At 35.0% G+C, this 14,480-nt stretch overlaps 3 protein-coding genes across 6 annotated transcripts in view; 1 reads left to right on the forward strand and 2 right to left on the reverse strand.

The window, feature by feature from the left end:
- Positions 1-13,395, forward strand: LOC129806547 (UDP-N-acetylglucosamine--dolichyl-phosphate N-acetylglucosaminephosphotransferase). The gene is made up of 3 exons (XM_055855217.1): positions 1-226; positions 285-857; positions 12,758-13,395. The coding sequence occupies exons 1-3, from the start codon at positions 84-86 to the stop codon at positions 13,242-13,244; spliced, it is 1,203 nt and encodes a 400-aa protein (XP_055711192.1). The 5' UTR covers positions 1-83; the 3' UTR covers positions 13,245-13,395.
- LOC129806546 (beta-1,4-mannosyl-glycoprotein 4-beta-N-acetylglucosaminyltransferase) lies at positions 874-6,052 on the reverse strand. 2 transcript variants are annotated; one of them, XM_055855215.1, is made up of 2 exons: positions 4,459-6,052; positions 874-1,266 (listed from the first exon to the last, which is right to left on the reverse strand). In XM_055855215.1, the coding sequence occupies exon 1, from the start codon at positions 5,813-5,815 to the stop codon at positions 4,469-4,471; it is 1,347 nt and encodes a 448-aa protein (XP_055711190.1). In that variant the 5' UTR covers positions 5,816-6,052; the 3' UTR covers positions 874-1,266; positions 4,459-4,468. The 2 variants fall into 2 exon arrangements, with proteins under 2 accessions (XP_055711190.1, XP_055711191.1); XM_055855216.1 differs by having other exon boundaries at positions 1,016-1,033.
- The window catches only part of LOC129806537 (threonine--tRNA ligase 1, cytoplasmic), a 15,249-nt gene continuing 14,031 nt past the window's right edge, over positions 13,263-14,480 (reverse strand). For all 3 annotated transcript variants that reach the window (XM_055855203.1, XM_055855201.1, XM_055855202.1), the window contains exon 4: positions 13,263-14,350. In XM_055855203.1, the coding sequence (XP_055711178.1) occupies positions 13,435-14,350 (916 nt within the window). In that variant the 3' untranslated portion in view covers positions 13,263-13,434. The remainder of the gene's footprint in view (positions 14,351-14,480) is intronic.

The following is a 14,480-nucleotide window of genomic DNA, read 5'->3' on the forward strand; positions in this document are numbered from 1 at the left end:
TGCTAGAATTCTGCAACAGCTGATTTTGACACATCACCAATTTGCCGCACAAAAAGTGTTTAGGTTTTTTTCTCCGGATAAAAATGTTGTTCCCTCTCGCAATAAATACTGTTCTTTCTGTGATTGCATTCATTGCAACAAATCATCTAATTCCCAATCTCAAGGATATGTTTATAAAAGCAAATGTCTTTGGGATAGACATGAGTAAAAGGGATAAAGTTAAAATGTAAGTTGGCCAGAGTTAATTCTTATGCAATTCCCTGACAATTTTATGCAATTTCCAGTCCGGAATCCATGGGAGTGGTCACGGGATCGATGTACCTGGTGGTATCCTTCCTCTTCATCCCATTCCCATTCACAGAACACATTTTAAGTGACTCAAAAGGTGCTCAATTCCCTCACAATGAATTTGTTGAGTTGATCTCTGCCCTCCTCTCGATCTGCTGCATGATTCTGCTGGGATTTGCAGATGATGTGCTGGATCTGAGATGGAGAATAAAGCTCCTACTGCCCACAATTGCCTCCTTGCCTCTTCTTATGGTGTACTATGTGAATTTCAACTCAACGACCGTGATAATGCCAAATATTGTGCGCCAATTTGTTGGGCATTCCCTCAACATTGGCTTCCTGTACTACATCTACATGGGAATGCTGGCTGTCTTCTGCACCAATGCCATCAATATCCTGGCTGGCATCAATGGCCTCGAAGTCGGACAGTCTCTCATCATTGCCCTGTCCATTGTCACATTCAACTTCGTGGAGATTTTCCTAGGCAGAGGAGATCAGTGCCATCCGTTCTCCCTCTACATGCTCCTGCCCTACATTGGCACAACTTATGCTCTCTGGCTCCACAATAAGTAAGTACAGCAATCAATTTTTCTATTTCCATTTTATTCGGAAGAGTATTTCTTTATGATACATGCCATTTTACAAAGTAAAATATTATTCCTTCAATTCGGAATTAAAAAAAAAATAAAAACGAAAAAGACATTAGACCTAAATATAACGACAGTCTTCATTGATCGTTCATCATCTGCGAAATAAGGCATCATACACAATTTATTACAAAGAGGATATTTAGTTTTTTTAATGCTTTACAATTATTACATCATTTTTTCTCATTAAACCTGTATATTGACTTGTGCATCGCTCAGATTTCTCTCTCTCTTCTTTTTTTACACACATCGATAAGAAAATGCTTTAAAATGATTTTTTCTTCTTGATCTTTCTTCCAATCTCTATCACAGTTTTTTTCTGTATCTCTCTCTCCGAGAAGCGAGTGTAGAAAAAAAGAATCATGCATTAATTTGCATTAGTTTTTTTTTGTTATCATATTTGAGTATTATTTTTTTTAATTGTTCTGATGCAGGTCAGCTTATGTGGATAATATTGAGGACAGAGTAGAGAGAAAAACTCTGGATTCTTGTTATAAATAGAAATTTAGCCATGGAAAGAACCAATTATCTCGTACAACATATCATTTCCCCTTAGCCGAGACACACTCTAGCTTCTCTTCATATCCTTCAATTGTATTAGCAACTGCACTGAGAGAAATCCGAAATATTTAAAATAACATTCCGGAAATGTTAATTTTACCCTGCATTATTGATCCGAAATCGGTGTAAATATTACCCTTTTTAGGTGTATTAGGGGTTAAAGTTACCCTCTTCTATCTTAATTTTACCCTTAAAAAGGCGTAAAATTAACATTAAAAAATGTTGATATATTTGTACACCTAAAAAGTGTTAGTTACGAGGAAAAAAAGGTTATTGCACCCTCTTTTTTTCTCATAGGCTATCTGCATTCAAAATGCATGAAATCTGCGTGAAATGCACACAGCAAAGATGCTAATGCACTCGATTAAATGTCAGATAAATCTTTCGTCTTTTACTAAGCCGAGACACTTTCCCTTCCGCCAAACAGAAAGGCGAAATTGTGTTCATAAAATAATAAACAGCGATTGGATTATGATGTTTTTCCAATCAAAAATAAAAATATGAAATCTTTTTCCTGTAGACTCCATTTAACTTCAGTTAAAACGATTAAAACACTCAGAATTACTTTTGAGAGAAAAAGAATTTGGTGGTGCCTGTTGGCATTTTTCGAAATGCCGCGAAAATTCACGTTGAGAAAATGAGAGGTTTTTTAATGTTAAAATTGTTTAATTCCTTAGAGTTAAGTCATTTTCACAAGAAAATGCTTTTTATAATTTAGTTGAATACAGTTATTTGGGTAATTTGTAAATAATTGTCGATATTACAACAAAAACATTGGGATGAAATTTTGAGCTAGAAGACTTATATTCTTTTGAGCTGTCCCAAAATTCAGGATAGGTTTGAGAAAAACCCTTTTGTACAACATTATTTTGGTTAATAAGGAATGCAAAAGTACATATTACAAGAAGGGACACGACCTGCTAATAAGCATAAAATAGAGAAGAAAATATTTTGTTGCATTTTAGAGATTTTTTGCAACCGTAGCGCCTCCAGACGTTTGCAAAGTGAGTTATTTGTGTCTATCTCTCTCTCACAGTTGAATTGCGCACGATTTAAGAACTTTTTATTTGAAGTGATATTTGCATTTAATTTCTTTGACATCGACAAGCGGTTTTCGGCAAAGGTTAAATGTCGATGGGTGGCTTGAAGTTGATGATGTCAGATCCACCCCCTCCCACCTCCTTCCACCATTTTGGAACACCCCCAAATTTTGTTTTTTTTTTTTTTAATAATTCAGCCCCTATGGCATGGACCGATCTCAAATTTTAGTATATTACAGCTGGGCCTAAGACCTTTCGATTTAAAAAAAATAAGCTCCCCGACCTCCCTGACCCGAGCCATAAGGGGTCAAAAATTAATTTATCAAATAGCCATATCTCCGGTTCTAAATATCGGAATTTGAAAAAAAAATGGTTTTTGGAAAGCTCTCATGGAGTACTCCAACCCTTATGACACCCCAATTCCATCTGATTCAATCGAAGAAGGTCCGATTAATCGAAAAATCGATTTTCGAAATTTCAATTTCGAATATTTCGAAAATTAGACTATGGTTTTTCTTTAAATTTTAGCATGTTGTAACTGAGGTTGAGACCTTTCCAACGGCGGGTCGCACTACTCCCTCAATGTTCCCTTACCCGAGCTATAACCAAAAATGTCTTGACCGGTCTGCATTTTCTTGGTTTATGAAGCGATTTTAATGAAATTTTAGTATATATTGTATCTGAGATTGAAATATTTCTAACGATGGGTCCCATCCGTCCTCACTCCAACTCACTGTACTCCGACCCTTACTATATTCAAATGGACCGGACTCTATCTCTAATGTTTATTTACCGATTTCAAATTTCTTTTTTTTTCTTTGGTTTTCCTTCCCCACTCAGACTATTTAAAATAGAAAATGACCAGTGATAAGCCCAGATAAGCTTATGGTAGCTGAGATTCTTTATAGGTGACCTACTGTTGAGTAAATCGTTCTTTTCTGTCGAAATGGATAAAAATGACTTCGAATTGTTGCAAGTACAGTAGACTCTCGCTAATTCGGCTCTTTTAAGATCGGGCTACTTTTTAATTCGTCAGCAGTTAAATTAAAAAAAAAAAGTTTGACATTTTTCAAGTTTGATTATGATTATCAAATAAAGCAAATATGCTCAAATTTGCAATGGTTTGTTATAGTTCTGATGTGTTATTGCATTATTAAGGAGTTTCCATGAAATTTACAATAGCAATAGCAAATAGCAAACTCAATATCTATATGCACATGAATAAAAAATCGTTGCATTTCAAAAAATTTGTCGACCGAATATCTCTCTAATTCGGGTGACACTTAGGTTCGAAATGCCCGAATTTGAGAGAGTCTACTGTACACCTCGAGTTGCAATCATTTCTAGGTCACCTGTAAAGAATCTCAGCTACCATAAACTTATCCAGAGTTTTTTTAAACAAGTTTAAAGAAAGATTCCGAGAAACAAAATCGTTTTATATTCTCTATTTTAAATTTTTAAGGTATTTTATTATTTAAAAAAAGGCAGTGTGTCTGCGTCTAGGCTAAAGGAAAAATGGTATGGTGTCTGAGATAAATTGGTGTTGTTCATGGCTAAATTTCTAGTTATTACTAGACAATCACAGATTTAAATAGTTAGTAATTCTTTAACTATATATATCTTTTCTAGTCATACACTTGATTTTGACCTTAGAATTGGTTAAATATTTTGGAGTAGAGGGAGGTGGAGCACATTTGAACGTGGGGCAACTTTGAAATTGAGATTTTCTCTTATGTTTAAATGGAACTGAGCCATATAATGTAATTCATCTTTGCAATTGGTTGCACAAACTAAATTATATCACGATAAGGCTCAAAGCTGCCCCACTTCCCCCTATATCAAATTTTGCTTTCCACTGTAAGCCCTCAATATATTGCACTGACCTGCTTTATATAAATTAGTAAGCTTGATAATTTCTTTACCGTCCGCTCTCTACAAATACTCATCATCACTCTCCTCCTCCCAATGGGCATAGATATTTGTGATGATATTGTCAAAGTTCCAGCTATTCTGTTCGACATAATTGGGCGTGTAGTATTTGTCGCCAAATCGCTGGACTTTGTTGAGTTTCATCTGGCCATCGACGTAGAATCCCTTTGTGATGAGATTCTGCACGTGGCCTACGTCGATGATTTTTCTGGTGTTGCTGTCGAAAGTGAAGTGTTCATGCTGAAATTCGTATTCAAGGCGTTTGACGATGTCAATGGGCTGTGCACAGAATTGACACTGCCAGCCTCCAAAGTGATTTAGGTCTCCCACGATCATTGCTGCCTTGTCTATGGTCAGGAGGCGATTGAGGGTGTCTCTGGGATGATCCCGGAAGACACTGTGGTAGCAGGCAAAGCCACTGACAACGGTGCTGGCGGGATGTTGCCAGAAGAAGCCGTAGACGTTGTATTTGAGACGAAAACGAACGGGCTGTGGCCAATTTTTGTACCATTTGAAGTAATTGATGGCTTTTCGATTGAAAATTTGATCGAGATGGCTGAAGATGATGACATCGTCATCGCGAAGGGCCGCGGTCTTTGGCAATTTGTTGATGAGGTAGTCGTAGATTTGGGCGGGATTGCATTCCCGGTGGTGCATTAGGAGGATTCTCTGACGGTGGGTGGTGAAGAGTGTGGATTTTCTCAGGGTTATCATCTCCATGAGGTCACACACGACAAATAACTCAACGATATCCATCAATTCCATCATCTGTACCTCCAGCAATTGGAGGCTGACCACGGTGGATTGGATGAAGTAGATGACACGGTGTCGAACTGTGTGGGATGAGGTGAAATTCAAGGGAATCCTACCGGCAACAAAAGCCCTCCAAATAACCTCAGGTTGACCACAATCTGGTCCATGCCATTCCGGATGACATCGACATCGCACATCGTCCGTATCATTGGAATCTACGCCCACAGTGCCATCGGCTTCAGTGACAGTGCCTTCGCGAAAGCACGTCACAGGACCTCGTCTCACGAGACTGGTAAAGGGCGTTTCCGCAAAAATCTGCGTAAAATTGCCCAATTGCACCATCAAAATGCCCTCATTGACTGCACCCGGCCTCAGTGTCCTTCGATCACTATTCCGATTGATAAATTTGATGTTAGAATCCACGGAGGGCTCATGCGATGGCCCCGAAATGACACTGAACCTCAGGATGGCTCCAATGAGGAAGAGTTGTAGCAAAAATAGGCCCCATAGAAACAGTCTAGAATCAATTCTACTAAGCATTACTCCCTGTGATTCAATAAATTTATCTTTCTGCTCTTCCTGGGAATTTAATCTCATCAACACTAATCACACCACATTTTTTCAATTTAAATCAATTAAAATACCCTGCTTTCAATGAACTCAGTCGGATTTCAAGCACTTTTTTTTACTATCCTAGAATGTCTTTTAGCTCGTGGTGCAGTCTTTTTGTCTGCACTTGGTGATTATTGTGGATTTTTCTTATTAAAGCATTCAGAATGATTAACAACACAAAATGTAAATAAATTGAACACTGGAGGATTGTCAAAATGTGCCGAGGGGTTCTTGCACTGGCTGAAGATGATTCATAAGTGACCGGACTACATAAGAACAACAGGACAGCATTTATGCGCCCCTATCCCTATCCCTATTGCACAAAATAAATTAACAGACATGAGATGCATGAGCATGAGATTATATTTTTTGTGTACATTTTATTAGATAAGATTGATAGGAATTAATGATTATCTATCCTTTTACATCACAAAATTGATAACCTAATAACACCATTATTAATGTGTAAACAATCACCACTATTATAGTGTTAAATCATGAAAAAAGTGTTTAATTTAAAATTGTCGAATTTTTGTGTGTACGCTCAAAAATTGTTGAATTCTGTATATATATGTTGAATTTTCATTTCATTTTGAAGATTTTTTTCTCCCTTTTTATACATTTGTAGTGTTCTTTTTCTGCACTCGGGATCCCCCTCTTAATGCAAGATGATTATATCTAATGCTCAGATCTTCACGATATATACTTATTATGAATATAAATATTTGATGTTCTATATGGCTTTTGCCCAATGAAAAGCATCTCGACTGAAGTATAAGTCTTAAATGGAAATTCAACAATTTTTACTCAAGTTTCGTTTAAAAATTCAACAACTTTGGTTGAAATACACAAGACTTCACACTATAATAGTGTGAAATATTATAATCAAACTATAACAGTGTTAATTTTTGATCATGTGACAAAAAATACCATAAAGTTGTGTATTTTTTCACACTATAATAATGTGAAAAACTATAATCATACTATAATGGTGGTTATTTTTTAGATTTTTTCAACAGTTTTAAGTCACGAAACATTGTTAAAAAAATTTTATGACAATAATTGGAAATTTTACACAGATCGCAATTAAGTAATTAATCTATCCGATTTCACACTATTATGGTGTTAAAATTTTACACATTTTCAAATTAAACAACATTGTTGAAAATTTTTCAACTATAATAGTGGTAATTTTCAATCACGTGACAGTAAATTACCAAAATATTGTGTATTTTTTAAACATTTTTAAATTAAACAACTAAAATGGTCGATTTTGCACTATTATAGTATTAAAATTTTACACATTTTTTTACTGTGTATGTAAAGCCATGAGAAAATCTTAAAATTCCGAATTATAAATGATTCGAATTACCCCAATGATTCCAATTCCAAGTAACCATGTTGTTCAAAATGTATTTCTAACTCAGTCAGGACTTATCTGAGGGCCTTTTTAACTAAAATTTTCCTACAGAATACCTTAGGATGACGTGCTAGACTGGTTTCGACACATTGAACCATTTAAAAATCCTGAATTGTTGTTGTTTTCTTAATACAATTAGCCCGTGGAACTGGTAACAGCCAAAATTCCGAGTCTTATGTTTACGTAAACACTATATCGTGTTATAGATTATTGATTATCGTAATTTAACCCATTTCTTGCCATGGTATTATACATCATACGCAAATTGAGTGATTTTGGATGATTTATTACAAGGCAATTGATATTCGAATTTCTGACGGAAATGGATTTTTAGTTACTTTAGTCCTTTAATTACTTGAAAAAAAATATCCCGACAGAGATGGGAATACATTTTGTTGTTCTTTTCTCGCTTCGCGTGAAGTCATGCAAAAATTTTGCTCAAAATGGTGGAAGGAAAATTCGACATCCCGTCGAATTTGTTAAAATTGGCCTCTTTCCTCTTTCTTGATTTAAATTCTGGTTGCAAATGTGTTTTCTTGGATAGTTACTCTATATAAAGCAATAGAGTTTGTAATGAATTAATGTACAGAATTTAAATTCAGTGACCGTTAAGACACGTGTTTGAGGGCGGCTCCCTGCGCTCCCATAATGAACAAAAAAAAATTTCTTTTGAAAAAAATCATCTATTAATCTGTAGGAAACTAATCCCAAAACATGAAAATTCTATCTCAAGTATTTTGGTACATTGACTGAATGGGTTAATGTAGTCAGCTATGATATTCACGATCATTCCATATGCTTTCGTAGCCTCAAAAATCTAATAGGGTAAAAAGTGGAAAGCGAGACAGTTTGGAAAGTGGGACCAAACAGTGTAGAATGTGGGACACCTCCTTAAAAACTTGATAATAAATCAATTAAATATTTCAATTTTCAATAAAAAGATTATTAAACCTAATTTAGTGATTTTTTGTGAAGTTAAGAATGCTAAAGTCCTTATTAAACAATCAAAGGATGATTTGCAAGAAGAATTTAAAAAATGTATTGCATGCCTGATATTCATAACCTTTGACACGGTAGTTGTCATTTTCTCTGCTTCTTATGGAAGTTGCTAGGAAAATATCAAAGTGTTTTGTTTGATTTTTCGGCATAATTTATGAAATATTATTAAGTTCGTAGTGAAAATCGAAGGACATACATCCATTTAAAAGGCGAATGAAAAATATTTGTGATATATTATATTTACAATTGTGTAACTGTGTAAAATTTCACACTGTTATAATCATAAACATTTTTCAACAATGTTTCGTGATTTAAAACTATTTGACAAGTTCTAAAAAATACCACTATTATAGTAGGATTATAGTTTTTCACATTATTTATTATAGTGTGAAAAAATGCATAACTTTATGGTATTTTTTGTCACATGATCAAAAATTAACACTATTATAGTATGATCATAATTTTTCACACTATTATAGTGTGAAGCGTTGTGCATTTCAACCAAAGTTGTTGAATTTTTAAACAAAAGTTGTGTAAAAATTGTTGAATTTCCAATTAAGATTTATACTTCAGTCGAGATGCTTTTCATTGGGCAAAAGTCATATAGAACATTAAATATTTATATGCGTAATAAGTATATTGTGAAGATCCGAGCATCAAATGTAATCATTTCGCATTAGGGGGGATCCCGAGTACAGGAAAAACCAATAAAAATGTTTGAAAAGGCAAAAAAATCAAAATCTTTGAAATGAAAAGAAAATTCAACAATAAACAGAATTCAACAATTTTTGAGTTTTATAAGTCTGATCCTATTATCCTACAATTTAGACGCATTTTTATAAAATGGGTATAAAATTGTAGTTTTGATGTTACAGTTTTTGGATCAGCATTTGGTTTTCTGAGTTTCTAGTCAAGATTTCATAGTTTTACCTCGTTTCTGGTTTCATAAACCTAATTAAAAAATATTTTTCACTTGGATAAAAATTATCCACTTTTTTTTATATAAGATGACAAACACTGAAACAGCCCTCGGGCAAATGTAGCCACTCTTCCGTGGCGGGATAAAACTATCAATGATTTTTCACTAATAAATGGATAATTGTTAGACGAAAAAGTACTATTGATATTCCAAGCAATATTGCCATTTGGATGAGCAATTTGAGAAAAAGATTTTTTCAGGATGTTTGCATCAATTTTACCACAATTATAAAAATGTCATAAAAAAGTCGGCTAAAGCCTTTTTCTTTAGCTTTAAGTGATATATTTTTTTTTATTTATTTATTAATGGATTCATGTCCCAGTACAATTTTTAAGTACATTATTGGGGCTGTATAAAATAAATTATTTTTTTTTATAGTTGAGAAAATTGGCATGTATTAACATCAGTGAGCTTCATTGTATCAAGCGAAACAATGTTTGGTATCTTCAGTTTAAAATTTCGCCTGGTAAACTGGTGGCAATTAGCACCCTGAAAGTGGCTATATCTACCCAGACCGGGGCAAGTGTATAGCCAATATGTCATACTTTTTAGACTATCCTCTCTAGAAAAACTCAAGGATTTTAGAGCTTTGAACTATAGTGTTTCACACAGCCAATATCCTAATGCTGCTTATGAAATATAAAAACATTAGACAAACCTTATCATTTTTTCACAAATCATGTGCGAAAAAAAGCCTCATTTGCTGGCTAAAAGTACCTCGGTCTCCCCTATATTATTAATTTCCCTATTTAGCAAAAATGTTAATACACGAAAATAGTTAAATGGATCATTAATATATCAATTGGCATGTAAAAAAATACCAAATAGTGTTTTGGAACTCATATATTCAACTAAATATGGAGACCACGTCTCTTAACATTCCGATCCGTGGTACACTTCCCTTATAATCTGCGACTACAACATACTAAAATTAAGCCCGATGCACAATAGAGTTTTTGAGTTATTTAGAGAAGAGGAGTTTAGAGTTATTTAAGAGAATGTGTTTATTTTATTTTTAAACTATTCTTTATTTTTGAGATCAAGAGATCTTAATTATTTTAAATATTTTTAGTAAAATTAATATAATTTTTTTTTATTTTAAGTTCATTTTTTCGCATTTTTTGGTACTCTGGATATACTCAATTGATATGGACAGTCTGGGAAAAACAATTTCTTTTGACTATTAAGAAACCGATAATTTTTTTTTTTTTAAATGATCGAAAACTATAAGGATGTTCAAATCTAGGATACTTTTTTGTAAGAGTTAGATTAATTCCCGATCTAAGATGCGTTTGATAAAAAAAAATTGGTTTGATGCTAATGCAGCAGTCCCCAAATACTTGAAGGCTAATGACGCTTTAATTTATTTAAAAAATAAAAATGTCTCTAAATTTCTAAGTTTTTTATTATAACATTTTTAAAATTAATTTAACTTGTTATTCGCAAAATTTAATGAAAATGTGGAACAGAAGAACTGTAAAACGGTCTTCAGACTAAAGGTAGTCCCTTTAGCCCAGTTCCTGGAGGTCTCAAAATCCTAAATAGCGAACAATTTTATTGCTTTTTGCATGGGCCTCTCGACATTTCATTTTTAAGATAATTGACTTATCAGTGTGATATTTTTGGAAATTGTGCATTGAAAGCTATCTAAAAATATATATTTCATAATGCTCGCCGAAATAATACAAGAATTACGAGCAAATTTGGTTAAGTCGCGGTGCAATATCTGTAAAATTTTTACAAAGAAAAATGAAAAATAGCTTCACTTTTTATTAGGGTTGATGGGCCCCTGGCTTTTTGAGAGCCTAATAGGTCATTTATATTTCCAAAAAATCGTGATTGATAATAAATTATTAGAGCGGTTAAGCCATATGGCTAAGCTTTAGGTCTGACGCCCGTATAAGAAGTTTATGCTTCATACGATTAATATCCAAAAATACAATTAACCCTTTAAGGACGATTGGAACACCGGTGTCCCAAAAAGAAAATAATTTTTCCTGCTTACCAAAAGTTATTTTTTTCTTATGTTTTTAGGTAAATGCAAAGTAGAAAGTTGAAGGAATCTAGGATATTTTTTGCAAGTCTTCTAGCTATTTGGTATATAGTAAATTTTTAACTCTTTCGTCTCCTTTGGGACTCTGGGTACCCATGGAAAAAATAATTTTTTTAGACTATTTAGAATCGATAAAATTCCGATTCTTGTGGATGATTACAAACTATAAGGATGTCCAAATCTAGGATATTTTTTGCAGGATCCCAATTAACTCCTGAGCTAAGATATTCTTGGTCAAAAATCGTGAATTTTCGATTTTCTGCTTCCTTGCACATATTGTGACTTTTTTCATATTTCTAGACCCGAATAAGGAAAAACCTCTCGGGGCCAATAAGTATGATAACTATCAATTACAGATTACATAAATTCGAAAAACAATTTTTTCATAAATTTTCAAAAAACTTGTTCAAAGTTGATGGGTACTCTCGTCCCCAAAAATCTAGAGGTCAAATGTAAGGTTATCCCGCCAGTGCCCGCCATTTGGTTTTTGATTTTTGACACCAACCTTGTAAGAAAATTCAAGCGGGAGCGAAATTTTTGTCAATATGGCCGATAATTTTGACATTTGGCAGCGAAGGAGATTGCTTTCGGGGAAGTTTTTCCTATTCTTCCAGATTTTGGTGAATTCTGATTGTCCAGGAAGTGTTTTTTTGGCTCTTGAGAAAGCTTAATGTGTCTGCAATAACATCCTGTTGAGAGAAATGTGTGTTAAAGTGCTATTCTGTGAAATATTTTGAGGAATCTGTTGGCAAGCAGGAGCTTGGTGTCCTTTTCAGCACTTCCTGGACATCCCACAAGATACTGGTCAATAATTCTTCTTGTTTTAGTGATCAACATTGTAAAGGAGTCATTTGACATGCAAAAATAATTCACAAAATTGATATTATTGGCTTTTGGAAAATTGAAGTTTGTCCAAGTTTCTATCTTTTGCGTTCTTTAGGGGACGAGAGTTCCCATGAGTTTTCCAATTTCCCAGAGGCGGAGAAAATTGTTTCTCTACAAAAGTATCATATTTGACCACTAAGACTTACAATAAAGTGAGTTTTACTGAAATTTGTTCGCTGGATATGTTGTGGTCCGGAAAGAGTTAAACTCAAAAATTACGAATTTTTAAATTCTCATAATCAAAATTGATTTTATTTATTTTTTATACTTCTAATATTTTTTAAGCAAAACCGTTTTGGAACAAGAAACTATAATACTTAAACATAATATTTTTCATTAGAGTGAAAATTATTGGTCATTGGTATTGTCAGAAAAATTACTTAAATTTTTGGGCTATTTTTGTCCCTATCGTTCATAGAGACAAAAAGTAAATCAAATCTGACTCTGTCGGCTTTTCTAAAGTTAGATGTAAGACGTTTCACATGTTTTGTTTATCGGTTGCATTTTTAATTGCTGATTTTCGGTCAGCGAAAACTGTCTCGTCGTTAAAGGGTTAAGAATTACTATTTTTTTTGTTAATTACCTTTGCAGATATCCCTCAAAGGTGTTCGTGGGCGACACCTTTTGCTACTTTTCCGGAATGACATTTGCTGTTGTGGCAATTCTGGGGCATTTTAGCAAAACCGTTTTGCTCTTCTTCATTCCCCAAGTCATCAATTTCCTGTACTCTGTGCCTCAGCTCTTCCACTTCATCCCGTGCCCCCGGCATCGTCTGCCAAAGTACAATCCCTCAACGGACAATCTCGAAGTCAGCCAGACGACATTTCGCTACCACGAACTCCATCCTCTGGGCAAGGTGGCCGTGAGTATCTTCAGGCATCTGCGACTGATTAAATGGGAGGAAAAAGACTCAATTGTCACGACCAATAATTTCACGCTGATCAATTTTGTCATCCTGAAATGTGGCTCAATGCGTGAAGATCGAGTGACGTGGATTTTGATGGGTATTCAGGTGCTTTGCACAGGTGTTGCCTTTATGATACGCTATCCTCTGGCTGGATATTTTTACAATTATTAAAAGAAAAAAAAGTACCACTGGAATTTAATTGTAATTTTTATTCATTTTTCTATTTACTGTAAGAGCTACAAAAGCCAAAGATTTGTTGGGAAATCGGACATTTGTTTTTCACATAAATAATTAAATAGCGTTGAGAAATTCATTGAGAAAATGCTTTTTGCCTGCGGGAATTATGGATCAATTTTTGTTTTTAGATAGTATCTTCTCCAATGACAAATTCATCCTGAATCCTCTTGAGTTTGACTATCAATTCCTCCACTCCCATTTCTCCGTGAACCTTGTTGTCCCTGGTGCGAATGTTGACGGTATTCGAGGATTTCTCCTTTTCGCCAACAACAAGAATAAAATTGAATTGCGCCAACTGAGCATTGCGAATCTTCTTATTCATCGTATCCCCATCATCGAGATCACTTTCAGCCATAAAGCCCACCTCATACAGCCTCTTCCGGACACTGTCGGCATATTCATTGAATGGTGGCCCCACCGGAACCACCATCAATTGCCGCGGAGACAACCAAAATGGCCATTTTCCCGCATAATTTTCCGTCAAAATCGCAATCATTCGCTCCACAGATCCCAAAATTGCCCGATGAATAATCACCGGCCTCTTAGTCTCACCCGATGCTGATACGTACGACAAATTGAATCGAATTGGCAGCTGGAAATCCAATTGAATGGTTGCACATTGAAATGGACGCCTAAGAGCATCGAGGATGGTTATATCAATTTTTGGCCCATAGAAAGCCCCATCGCCCGGATTCATCTTCCATGCGGCCCCAAAGTTATTCAGAGCCTCCTCGAGGGCCTTCTCAGCCTCATTCCACACCTCCAACTCGCCCAGGTACTTGTCAGGACGCGTGGACAGGACGAGATTGTACGTGAAGCCAAATACTTTGTAGACACTATTGAGGAAATCCAAGCAGGCGGTTATCTCCGACTTAATGTGCTCCGGAGCACAGAAAATGTGGGCATCATCCTGCTGGAATCTCCGGACTCGGGTGAGACCAGTCAGAGCCCCAGAAAGCTCATTTCGGTGCAGGACACCAAAGTCAGCCATTCGCAGTGGTAATTCTCTCCAAGAGCGATTGCGATTGTCGAACATGAGACTGTTTTTTTTTTTTTTTTGGAAAGAAAGGAATACATTTTATTTCTTCAAGAAATTCATTAGAAGCAATTTTCGTAAAACAAAAATCCTTTTTTAACCCTTTAAGGACGATTGGAACACCGGTGTCCCAT

This window comes from Phlebotomus papatasi, chromosome 3, assembly GCF_024763615.1.
Source record: "Phlebotomus papatasi isolate M1 chromosome 3, Ppap_2.1, whole genome shotgun sequence".
Lineage (NCBI taxonomy): Eukaryota > Metazoa > Arthropoda > Insecta > Diptera > Psychodidae > Phlebotomus > Phlebotomus papatasi.